Consider the following 13530-nt stretch of genomic DNA (forward strand, 5'->3'; position numbering starts at 1 on the left):
TGTTTTACTTCATCGATTATTGTAAATAATGAAGTAATATATTATATATAACTTCGTCTTAATTATTATTTAGCGAAGTAGTTTATAATAGTTTACTTCATTATTTACAATAATCGACGAAGTCATTCATCTGAAAGACTTCGTAGTTATGTATTTTGATGAGGTAATAGACACAAACAACTGCACAATTTATCCTATTTGTCGAAGTAAATATTATCTATAACTTCAACATTTATCCTATTTGTTGAAGTATTTTATATTATGTTACTTCACAATTTGCATTTAGTGACGAAGTAAGTGGTTCGAAAGACTTTAGTAATTTGTGTTTTGGTGAAGTAATAGCGCAAAACAACTTCGTTTTTACAGAACAATGTTGAAGTAAATTAATTCTATCACTTCGTCTGATTTCTTATTGACGAAGTATTTAATATTATGTTACTTCACAATTTGCAAATAACAACGAAGTAATTTATCCTGTTACACTTCATTATTTTTTTATTTTGATGAAGTAATTTTTAAAAAAAGACTTCGCAATATATGACTTAATACACTAATATAATTAGTGTATTAAAAAAATACACTAATATATGACTTAATACACTAATATAATTAGTGTATTAAAAAAAGACTTCGCAATATATGACTTAATGCATTAATATGATTAATATCCACGAATCCACAATTACATATTCATCAATCGACAAGTAACCCAAAAAATGTATCCACGAAACCAAAAGTATATCCAAAAATCCACAATGACAAACAAAATATTTATCCCAACATACACCATCCATCTAAGCACCTACATAGGAGTAAACAAATTCACTCCATTCACTTCTGACCCCGTCATATTGACATTGAGTGTAATATTGGTTCTTGATGCATCCTGCAAACTGAAATTTGAAAAAGAAAATACATTAGATTCTTCTATTTCAAATAAAAATTGACAGATATAAAATATATCAGTACTGGTAGAGGCAGGTTTCATTTGAAAGTACGAACTTATTTCATTTGCATCTTGAAATAACACCGGATAAAAATTCATTACAGATTACCCCAATTGCATGAAGACAATTGCACTTACTAAACCAAAAACACACCCCATTTCAAATGAGACATGATGAATATTAAAACAATAGTCAACGAAACATGTTTCTTGCTAGAAGCATGTTTTTTTAGTCTCCTAAACCCATCTCACGAAATATTTTCCCAAATCATAAAATTTAAACTAAAACATTGCATTGATCTTTAGAGAAACAAAATATTGCACCTTGACAACAAGTGCATAAAAAATAATCATCTACTTCTATAACTAACAAAGTTTATCCCAACATGCAAAAACATAACAAAAACATTTCCATCGTAAATTGATATGTTATTTTGACTTGAAAGTGAAAAGTTTGGGTACACTAACTGTAAAGGCCCGTATTTCGTATTCATAATTTTGCGGAATTATAAAAATTTTTCTAAATAAATAATTATCTTGTCTTGTTTAATTAAAATAAACATGTAAATAATTTTTAACTTTAAAATAACAGCGGAAGCGAATAATGTTTCAACCAACAATTTAAAAATAAACTAACGTAAACATCGATTTAAAATAATCCAACGTATTAAAACTGAATTTGAATAATAAAAAGTGCATAAACTAAATCATGAGGTCCTCGGGTTTACTACTGCTGTCTCAAGATCGCTCACTGGTCCACGCCCTCCGTCTCGGTCTCAACAATACCTACAACAATCAAGTCTAGTGAGCCTAAAGACTCAACATGTATATATCGTGAATAACAAGAAAATATATCATAAAATCGCATGCAACTTAAAAATAAACTATCGTAAGGCGTACGGGGAAAATCGTATCATGAATAATTATAACTACGTGCATATCTGAAAATCATACGTAAAAGCTTTGCTCAATAGAGATCTGTCATAACATATCATAATTTTCTGTTAGAGATAATGTTTCTAAGCAAGTGGCACATAACATAGCGTAAGCGCCTGATCAGACTAAACCACAGTATACTGGGCGGTAGAGATCAATCACAGCCCTTGGACTGGATGTCCGTACCCATACATAATCATAAACCGGTCGTAAGTCACCGAGCGAAGAGGTCCTCGGTTGCGCCTACCGACTTCCAAACCCATAAGCATAAGGTGGCCACAAGACATATAACATATATCTCAAAAATAAACATTTTATATTTTTATGCACGTAATATAATTATAACCTTATTTTTACCGGATGAGTTGGATCATTCCTAGGCTTGCTGCGACTCAATTTTAATATGTGACACATGCAATAAATCTTAACTTGACAAAAACTTAACAATCGAACTAAAAACGAGACAAATAGAACCAATAACTTGATTTTTACCCATGGCTTCGTACCAACCCGACCCAACATTAAACTGAAGTTTAACCATGATTAAAAATACCACAAAATACTGAAAAATATGCATAATAAGTGTAAAACACGAAAATAGGTGAAAGGAGTCCAAAAACATAAAACGCTCTTTCGAGAGTCATTTTGGCACCTTTCGCCGTAAATTCTCGTACGACCTCTAAACTCAACCAAATCACAAACGGCCAAAAACATGACCTTCCTAACTCATTGAGATACTTTCCAGTCCAAGGCCATGGGCTAAAAGCCAACCAAGAACTCATACCACCCCAAAAACCAAAACCATAGCTGCTGTCAAATTTCAGTAGTGACAGTTTGTATCTTTTGTGGTGAAATTCCTGAATTTTATGACTATGGGCTTGAACCACCACCCAAGGACTCTTATCAACATCCTAAGGCATGGCTTGGACCATGGCTAAGGGCTAAAAGCCAACCATAAACCAAGCCATTACCTAAGACACTGAAACATCCCAACCGAGAACTCAATTTCTGTGTAGTGATATGTATTGAATTGTTTTATTATCTTGTGTCGTTCCAATGGCCATTTCATCGACCATGGCTCGATCTAGACATGATGTAGTGTTGTATGAACTATGGCTATGGGCTAGGAGCCACCCACAATCCAAGCAACACCCAAAAACCGAACTCATACCCACACCGAAATTCAAAATTTAAAACCGATGAGCACCTTACTTAGTTATTTAAAAATCTTGTGGATCCGTGAACCAAATATTGAAAGGATGATTTGATCATGTCCTAGACATGATAAGGAATGATTCTAACCCTGGCTACAGTCCTTAAGACAACCAAGATTCGAAACCCCACTTTAAACACCCAATGACAGAAACTTGAACATAAAACTGTAACTCATGGAAATGATGGAAATGTTGCTGTAACTTCTTTGTTGTGCTTGTATGGACTTGAACCATTGAACCAAAAACATCCTAACACATTCTAATTTATTCCTAAATGCAACCTTGTGTGCCTGGAAAACGAGACAACCTCCTGAAGCACCAAACAATTCAAAACCGTGAGTCACCAAGCATAAGCCAAAAAAATATGTGCAGAAACCTTGGTATTGTTGCTGTCAAAATCTCGTTTTTGCCTCATAAATCCTGAGCATATGGTGTTTTAAAATATCTATAGTACTTGATTGAAGAGCAAAGAAGCAACATATACATGCCTGGAAATCGTTTTGAAGAAGAACAAACCAATACGACAATACGGCGCGGCGGAACCGAGTTGGATTTCCTTTCTTGTTCTTGTGCTGTTCTTACACGATTAAGCTGCTGATATTCTGATGCATTTTCGAAGGTGAGGGTGTAGGTTTGTTAGGCAATGAAGAAGGGTGTTATAGGAGGTGTTAAGGGGGTAATAATATGCATTTAGTTAGGAGTTACAAGTGCAAGAGTTGAATGGGCTTTTGAATTGTGTCTTCTCCCTTAGTTGCCGATTTCTTTCCTCATTTTGTTGCATGATTTCGTTCAGTTACTAGCATGATGGGTTAAGGAAGACTCTAGGTATATTATTGTGTTTGAATTCACTAATAACTAATGAATTAAAGGTGAGGAATTGTATTCACCTTAAAGGCTAATGAGGTGATTTGAATGAGGTTTACTACAATTTTTGAATTGTCTTAACATAATATTATTACTACCTCTTGCATGGTATGCTAGTGTTTTATTTCTTGCATTTTAAATTCTTAAGGTTTAATACATTCATTATATATTTTTTTATGAATGACAATTTAATTTAGAATAGAACATTGCATGGCATACTTGACTTAAAATTTAAGTATTAAAATGTTATGTTTAATTTCTTGACTATTTTATACCTAGATTAATTCATCCTCCATTTATTTACATATTTTTTTAAGCTTTAATTAAATATTAATCAAAAGAACTTATTTACCAACTTAACTCTAATTAATTTATTAAATCCCAAGGACCTTCTTTTTCTTTAAATTAAATTATTCTTTGACTTAAATTAAATTTAGGAATATCTTTCTTATTATTAATCTTATCTCTAATCTCCAAACTCCGGTCCGGCCTCGTGTATTTAACTGAAAAAATAAAACTAAACTTTTGCATTTAAAATAAATAGTTATGACTTGTCAAATATCAAAATGAATTAGACCCTTCATATATATATATATATATATATAATCATTTTTAAATTTAAATAGTAATAATTATGCATGGCTTATACGTAGTCTGATTTTCGGGTCGTTACACTAACTTTCATACCCTCAAAATTAAAGCTGAGCAGGGTAAAAGGAAATTCAGAAGTAATTTGATATCAGAAAGCAGATAATTATTTAAGGGCATACAAAAATAAAAAGAGGATGGTAAGTTCAATACGAAAAAACAGAGGGAGTAACTAAAAAAATTGGATTGAATAAACAATTTTGAGGACTTCAAAATTGAAAGTGCATGAAATGTGGTGCGTGGCACTAGTATTTCAAATAGCTGAAATGACCCATATACAACTCGTTTGATTCAAAGAAGAGTAACAATTTCCAAGCAGGGTGATTCTAGAATATTTTCCACAAAGAAAGAATATGAGGACATTTGTTTTAGGTAATTTCCAAAAAGAAAAACCAATCTTCAAACAACTACATACAAGAAGCACTTTACAAAATATAGAACCGCCAAAATAACAGTTATTTAATATCATAAACAGCATTTTCATGAAGTAAACCTCAACAAATGGTACACACATAAATACACATATATCTGTTTATCCATACTGGGTTTGAACTATATTTCTTAAAGCCAATCATAAGATAATCAATTCAATTCAGAGTAAAAATACTTTTTAAAGAGCACAATAGTTGTCAACAATAGAAACTAAAATACACGGCACGTTACAACAACAACCAGATCACCTTAAACTCCAACAAAATCTGAAGCAACCCAACTTCTTGTTTCAAGAAGCAAAATCAACTTAAAAGTAAGAACATATTGAATTTTTGCCACTTGAAAATGATACAAGAATCTTGAAAAAAATACAACACTTACAGGAACAAAATTTCCTTTTTTATCACTAATATAAAATATATCACAATGACAACAATTCATCTCAAGCAATTATCTCAACAATAAAATATATCCCAATGGCAACACATTATCTCAAAAATAAAATATATCTTAATGACAACAATTCATCTTAATCAATCAACAAATTTATCCCAAGAAGAAACTCACCATCTTCTCCAAGTGTGGATCATCGCAATCGACTATCTCTTTCATGTACCTCATGACACAATATCCACACTCAACCGAACCACTTTGTTTCAGATTACCCTATAATGGAATTGAAAAGTTAATGCAATAATCACAATCTAATTAATAACCACTACCAATTCATGTATTCATAAATAAGTACGATACATACCGTCAATACTTTAAAACCTGGCCCTTTAGAAATACCCTTGGAGGCATTGTACATCTTCACCCCACTACATTTTAAATAGTAAGAAGTTATTTTTTTGCATATTTATAAGTTAATGTATTCAAAATCAACATAAGCTACTACCTACTTTGTCACAATAGTTTTCCATGTATCATCTCGATTCCTGTTAGACGTAGAATCCAATAAATATATCATATTCTTATCTTCGTTGACGATTGTCAAGATCCAATGGTACCTGAAAAAATGAAATTAAAGCATTGACTACCATGAAGTAAAAATCTGTAAATAACTAAATTCTTACCTAGTGTTGTATGGGATGAGGCAGATGCTATCTCTACACACTGCTTCCAACTGGTCAGCAATATGTTGTGATAAGTCACGGCCATCTGTGCCAATCGGGCATGTAGGTATATTACCGGGATCCACAAACGAAAAATAATCAGCCTTTTCTTTTTTCTTCAAATCTTTGTAGAGGTGACTGCATAATATAGATGCACAAATATATCGTTTAGAAAATTTTCAAAATATGAACAAGTACCACAAAAAATATTACATAAATGCACAAATATTGTAAGTTAGACATTAGATATACCTCATGTAAACTAAAATTTGTCTGGCACCTATCTCCCTCATCTCCATAAAGCGTACGATATCTTCTCTTAGCAACCGTATGCTTTTAGGACGTCCAAACCTAGCGTCCTAAAACTCAATGCATATGGTATCCGATTCATTCAGCAATCGAACAACATGAGAGTAGATATACTTGTACGACATGGGTAATGTTTTCTCAATTTCTTTGAAATTGTCGCGCTGACCAGGAACATCCGCAAGCACAAATGATTGAGGTTTCCCCTTCCTCTACAATTTAAAATATTATTCATACAAGTATTTTAAAATAAAACATTGTTCGAGCAACATATCTGACAGTTGCAAACACAAAGTCAAATGAAAACCGAAAGTACCTTTGTCGTTGGAAAAATAACCAACTCTTTAGGCCAACCAACAATGACTCCAACAGCATCATTGATGATTGTTGGTCCAAACTTAATTGGGATCGGAAGCTGTGCTTTTTCATCTAAGACAACATCAATAGATACCTTGAAGTTCTCTTCCCCAAGTGGAACATGGTGAATCATAACATTTGGACCTCCTTCTAATATTATTGTGCCATAAGCCACCACGTTTTCGCGTTCTTTTACAGCCAGGTGACATTTTTTCCCCTTTCAAGAACAAAAAGACATGATATATTTTTATATGGAGGTGAATATAATTTAATTGACATCAAAATTCAGAGACATACAACCTTCGTATTTGAAGTGCCGCAATCATAAACTTCTTGCACATCATCTGACAATTTTGAGTCTTTCACTCCTGGGAACTTGTTTGATGCTACAGTCTCAGAAGATCGATCATTGATTAATGGAATTACAGCAGCAAGTTGAGACCTCAGCATCTCCAATTCAGCTTTCAAACTTTTAGTCTCCTCCGATTGTGCTTTTACATTTTCAATCACAGCTTTTGAGATTGTTTCTCTCTTCTTTCTTGGAGTTTTAAAGTATACTTGTGGTTTTACGAAACCTCCCACACCTCGAACCCTTCCATAGTGTTCTTGGCTTCCTAAGGCAGCGGTTAACACGTCATTCATTCCAGAAGATTTGAACTCTCCTTTGCCTTTCTTTTCCAACAATTCATCCTACAATTGGAGACAGGACAAATCAATTCACAATCTACAGTGTTATTTATCTAGGCAATATGGCCATTGATTAAAACTAAACATTTACAATTTTTTCAGCTACTTCTGAGGTCTCCGAACATGTTATGTTGCCAGATTTGTCTTCTCGAGCTTTACGCCAAAGCACAGATCTATCGACTTCCTCATCTTCAGCAACCAATTTTTCGTTCCGCTACAATTTCAAAACTCATATGTTTAATAACATGAAGAACATGCTAAAAATTACAAATATATTGCTCTGTTTCTTATCAGTTCAGCCTCCAAGACGATGTAACCCTTGCGAGACATTCGGTGGTGATATTTACAATGCATGGTCCGTTGTTTTTGTTTTTCATGAGTAACCTGCATCATTATGTTCGCTCGGTTAAGTATTGAATTTAATAAATTCGTGAGGAAACATATCAATTATTAAAGTACCTCCCATGATGGATCCAGTCTCGCATCCACAAATGCTTTCCAATTCGCTAGTGGGATTTGATACTGACTTGGTGGAGAAATCAACTTTTCAGGATTATCTTTGTTCGGCCAAACAAATCTACTAGTCAATTTGTTTTTGAAATCTCGCCACTTCTGAGATGCTGAATTCATCACAGCATACTGACTTTCTGGCGCTAGTTCAAAGACATTCTGCAACAAAAACAGATTATTTAGAGGTGCAAGTATGATTGTAAATTCAAATTGAAGCTTGTACTTATCGAAATCTCTTCCCACAGTTTTTGTTTTATGGTTTCTGGAACTTCAGGCCATGACTTTATACTGATTGGCACCATGGCTCTAGCAATAGAACCAATGTATGATTGTAAAGCCCTTCCATTTGCATTTTATGCTGGCCGCCCTTTGTCATCATAATCAATCTTTGCTTTTTTCCCCCATCTGGCAGTAGCAATTAGTTTACCCATCAACGTAGGGCCTCGCTTGTTCCTCTGCACATCTACAGGATGTTCTTCTCCATCAGTAAGTATAGGGTGCTCTGCATTAGTAACTTCATTTAGCTTATCATCATGTACTCCTTGTATCATCTCAACTGTAGCATTTGTGTCCTTTTTTTTACGACCCATTGAGCCTTTTTCTACATATTTACATGAATGAAACCAATGTTAAAACCTACACAATAACATTAACCATTAAAATAACATAAACAATAATTGTCATAAGACATGTATAAACATGACATAAATAATAATAGAAACAATAATAACATAAATAATAAACATGACTTGTAGAAACCTGACATAAATAATAAACATGACATAAATAATAGCAATGAGGTTATGTTTGTAGCATAACAAAAAACATGACATAAAAGTGAAACACATCATTTTTTCTTGTTCGTTTCCCAGCCACCCTCAGTTTCTGATCTAAAGTAACTTTCATGAGCCGGAATACAATGAGTATCAACATCATCAATTGGTCGAGAATCAGGAATACTAGTCCAACCATCATCATCTCCCTCGTAACATCGATTTGGCACATGGAGTACAATTGACCACCCTTTTTGTAATGGGTCATCAATATAAAAGACTTGATTGACTTGACTTGCAAGGACAAATGAGTCATTCTTGTGCCCTATTTTGTTCATATTGACCAAGGTGAATCCACATTCATCATTGTTGATTACTCCTTTGTCATTTGCAACCCACGCACACTTGAAAAAAGGAACTTGAAATTGATGATAGTCCAACTCCCATATTTCTTCAATCACTCCATAGAAAGTCACATCAGTCATCAAGGGATTCTTATCTTTGGCACTACAGACAAGCATGGTGCTAGCAACTAGAGAAACCCCACTGTTTTGGCAAACTCTCTCATCATCCCGTGCCTTTGTTTGGTATAAATTGCCATTTATCATGTAACTACTATACTTAATGATTTGCCCACGTGGACCATGAGCCTGCCATGTCAATGTTGATGTTGTTCCACCATTGCAGCTATCTATTTGAGCATCCACCTGACATTTATACAATTAGAATAGGGTGATTAAAATACTAGCTCCAAACTGTTCACCGCAAAATGCATAAAGCAGATTTATCCACCTAACCTTTGAACGAAACCAGTCAATGAACTTCTTATTGTGAGCATCTTGTATCCACCTTTCATCTTTCTCTTTTCTCGAAAACATTGACTACAGGAAATATTTATGTTCAATGTGGAAATATTTATATGGAAATTTGTGTTGGATATTAAATATTGACAATCACATGGGTGCATAATTATAGAATAATGCAATACACTTACATAATGTAGGGAGATACTTCTTCTGTATTTTCCAGCACAGTCAAATGTGCTTGTTGAAGGTCAACTTGTGGCACTATAATTGGCGTTTTGCATACTAAGAAGCCAGCAATGTTTGATTTGGGATCGCGATTTGATTGAGGGACCCCAATAGGATCAAGGTCATTTAGGTATTCTGAACAAAACTCAATTGCTTCTTCGGCTGAATATCTCTGAACAATGCAACCTTCAGGATGTTTTCGACTGCCTACATAACTCTTAAGCACCTTCATGGATCTTTCGAACGGGTACATCCACCGGAAGTACACTGGTCCACATAATCGAACTTCTCGAACAAGATGAACTGTTAAGTGAAGCATGACATCGAAGAAAGAAGGGAGGCAATACTGCTCCAATAAGCAGAGTGTAACAACCAAGTCAGATTGCAGCTTATCTAACTTGGCTACATCTATCACCTTGCAACAAATATCTTTGAAGAAGAAGCATAATCTTATGATGGAATATCTAACATGTTTTGGTAACGCATCACGTATGAGTATTGGCAGGAAATGCTGCATTAGAACATGATAATCATGAGATTTCAAGCCAATCAATTTCAACTCAGACAAGGACACAAGATTTTTCAGGTTCGATGAGAAACCTTCTGGGACTTTTATATCCATTATCGACTGACAAACTTGTAACTTTTCTTTTTTTGTGAATGAGCATGCAGCAGGAGGAAGATATGTTCTTTTTTCACCAAATTTAGGTGTCAATTCAGGCCTAACTCCCATTTGAACCATGTCCAACCTAGCTGCCACATTGTCCTTGGTTTTTCCTTTAACATTCATCAAAGTATTAATGAGAGATTCGAAGACATTTTTCTCTATGTGCATCACATCGAGACAATGCCTAACATGCAGGTGTTTCCAATAAGGAAGATTGAAAAAAATTGATTTATTCTTCCAACATTTTCTGAAATCTGTTGATCCAATCTTTTTCTTCTTTACTATGTTCCAAATTATTGTCCTTTGCATTCTTTCTCTTTTTACCTTTCACAATAATCTTCTTTCCGAAAACACACCTTATGTCAGAAAGCTTGTCAAACAAAGCAACCCCAGATAATGGTGTAGATGATTCTCCATGTTCATCCATACCATCGAACTCTTTCATTTGCCTCCGATATGGATGAAACCGTGGTAGGAATCGTCTGTGACCAACAAATGACATTTTCTTCCCATTTTCCAAATGCTTTGCACAAGTATCTTCTTTGCATACTGGGCATGCATAATAACCATGTGTAGTACATCCACTAAGTTTACCATAGGCTGGAAAGTCATTGATGGTCCATAGTAAGACTGCTTTAAGAGTGAAAAATTGTCTTCGATAAGCATCATAGACACCATCAACTTCATCCCACAATCGTTGCAAATCTTCAACTAACACATCAAGATAGACATCTATATCGTTTCCTGGCTGTTTAGGCCCTGAAATGAGCATAGTTATCATGATGAATTTTCTCTTCATACACATGTTTGGAGGCAGATTATAGGTGACCAACATAATTGGCCAGCAACTGTACCGACTACTAAGGTTGCTATAAGGATTAATGCCATCAGCTGCAAGTGCAAGGCGAAGATTTCTTGGTTCACTTTCAAAGTCGGGCCACATATGATCCACCAACTTCCAAGATGGCAAATCACCTGGATGACGTAACTGACCGGGAACTCCATTGGTTTCTGCATGCCATGTTAAATTTTTCGAGGTATGTAGAGATTTAAACATGCGCTTAAATCTTGGTATGGGAGGGAAATACCACAACACCTTTGCAGGAACACCTTTCTTGTCAACGTTCTTCTTGGTTAGCTTCCACCGTGACAAGCCACATTTAGGGCAGTTTACGCAGTCTTTATATTGCTTCATATAAAGAATGCAATCATTGGAACAAGCATGAATCTTTTCATGACTCAACGCCAAACAACTCAATGTCTTTTTTACATCATACATTTTGGTTGGCAGGTTGTGATTATCTGGTAGCATATCCCCAAAATCTATTAGTAGATCGGAAAATAGAGCGTCACTCATCCCATGCTTTGGTTTGGTGTTGTATAGTTTCACAATTGCACTCAACTTTGTGTAACGCTTACATCCATTATACAAAGGTTTCTCTGCTTCCTCCAAAAATTCCATAAACGCTTCTGGATTTTCTGTATAGTTATCATATGCTGCCTCACACATATTAGTGGTTTCAAAGTGTCCGTGATAGTTACCAATTGGCTCCTTGTTCGTGCTCCAATTTACTTTATCACTTTCAGCAGACTCACCGTGCCAAATCCAATTCACATAATTTTGACTAAAACCATGGAAATAAAGATGCTCTCGAATGGACTTAGCTGGTCTTTTTTTAAGATTTTTTCATTTGCAACAAGGACAATGAATTAAATTGGGGTCAATATGGGGATTCTCTAAACAACCTCTGATAAACAGTTCCACACCCTCCTCGTACTGTTTTGACCTTCTATCCGAGTGAATCCAAGATTTATCCATTTCAATACTGCAAAATACCAGAAATATATAACAATAAATTTGATCTAAACCTGAAAATATTACATTTAATAATGTCATTTTCAATTTAATTTGTTGAGCGCAAAAAAACGAAAGAAGACTACCTATTGACTAACAATAGGTTGCTGCCTAGCTATAATGTCAGATCAAGGACATGTACGTATGTATGCCAATTTTCATGACGAGAGTATAATGTCAGATCAAGGACATGTACGTACGTATGCCAATTTTCTTGAAGCATATGTTAAATATTAAGACAATCCGCGGATGCTGCTAGCTAAGGTCGAAAATTAACAGTAAAACAAATAATAAGTGAGTTAGTGTTTTATAAAATAAAAAATATTAATCCCTAAACTTTTAATTTCAAACATATTGATTGAATCAGTGCGTCGCTTGACCAACTTCTAATGCTAAATTCGTAGAAATTAATACATAAAAAATCTTATGTTATATTAAAAACTGATTGTCACTGTGTATTGAGTTTTATGAACAAATAGTCACTTGTTAATTTAGTAATTAGCACAAATATCGGGTGGCTAATTATAACTCGTAATTTCGGAACGATTTAAAACAATTAGCATGGTAGCATCAAACGAATTAATTATTTTAAACACACTTCCTCAACTTCTCCATATATACTTTCCACAGAGAATGCGTCTTGTTAACTAAATACATAAGTGATATATATAAAGGATCAGATACTTGAAAGACAACCTGTGAAGGCGGAAACGGATATGAAATCGCAGTAGGTAAAATGCCACAGAGAACAAAACCATGACAGATTTTGATCCTCCCCTCAAAAGCTTCTGGCTTTTAAACAATATATATTTATATTGCTGCACCAGAAACCTTTAAGGGAGAGGAACAAAGGCGGACAAGGTGAAAAGACGTCGTTTTAAGAACACCGAAGAAAAACTAACAAATTAGCATTGTTAGTTTTGCAGACCACAAAGAGCATTTGTCACTGAAACTGACAAAGCTTGGAAAAAAACGAAAGAACACCGAAGAAAAACAAATAATTATCCGTCAAGCCAATAAATCTGCAAGTTTCTTGAAAATTTGTAGCATATTTTCGACTAAGATCATAATGCCTCAAATCGAGAAAACAAAATATCAATGCAGGAGAACATATACGTACCTGTTTCTTGCTAGAGAAAATAATTCCCAGATACGTATAGAAAATTAGAAATCAACGTGGAAAATGCAA

The 13530-nt window shown here is 34.4% G+C and overlaps 1 protein-coding gene across 2 annotated transcripts; it reads right to left on the reverse strand.

Annotated features, from left to right (window-relative positions):
• Window positions 1-675: 675 nt before the first annotated feature.
• Window positions 676-12302, reverse strand: LOC142539146 (uncharacterized). Of its 2 annotated transcripts, XM_075644421.1 has the most exons (8): window positions 7597-7720; window positions 6778-7508; window positions 6408-6673; window positions 6117-6293; window positions 5943-6050; window positions 5798-5861; window positions 5608-5706; window positions 676-893 (listed from the first exon to the last, which is right to left on the reverse strand). In XM_075644421.1, the coding sequence occupies exons 3-8, from the start codon at window positions 6452-6454 to the stop codon at window positions 795-797; spliced, it is 594 nt and encodes a 197-aa protein (XP_075500536.1). In that variant the 5' UTR covers window positions 6455-6673; window positions 6778-7508; window positions 7597-7720; the 3' UTR covers window positions 676-794. The 2 variants fall into 2 exon arrangements, with proteins under 2 accessions (XP_075500536.1, XP_075500535.1); XM_075644420.1 differs by lacking the exons at window positions 5943-6050; window positions 6117-6293; window positions 6408-6673; window positions 6778-7508; window positions 7597-7720 and adding an exon at window positions 11575-12302 and having other exon boundaries at window positions 5815-5833.
• Window positions 12303-13530: the final 1228 nt, after the last annotated feature.

This window comes from Primulina tabacum, chromosome 3 (assembly GCF_025594145.1).
Source record: "Primulina tabacum isolate GXHZ01 chromosome 3, ASM2559414v2, whole genome shotgun sequence".
Lineage (NCBI taxonomy): Eukaryota > Viridiplantae > Streptophyta > Magnoliopsida > Lamiales > Gesneriaceae > Primulina > Primulina tabacum.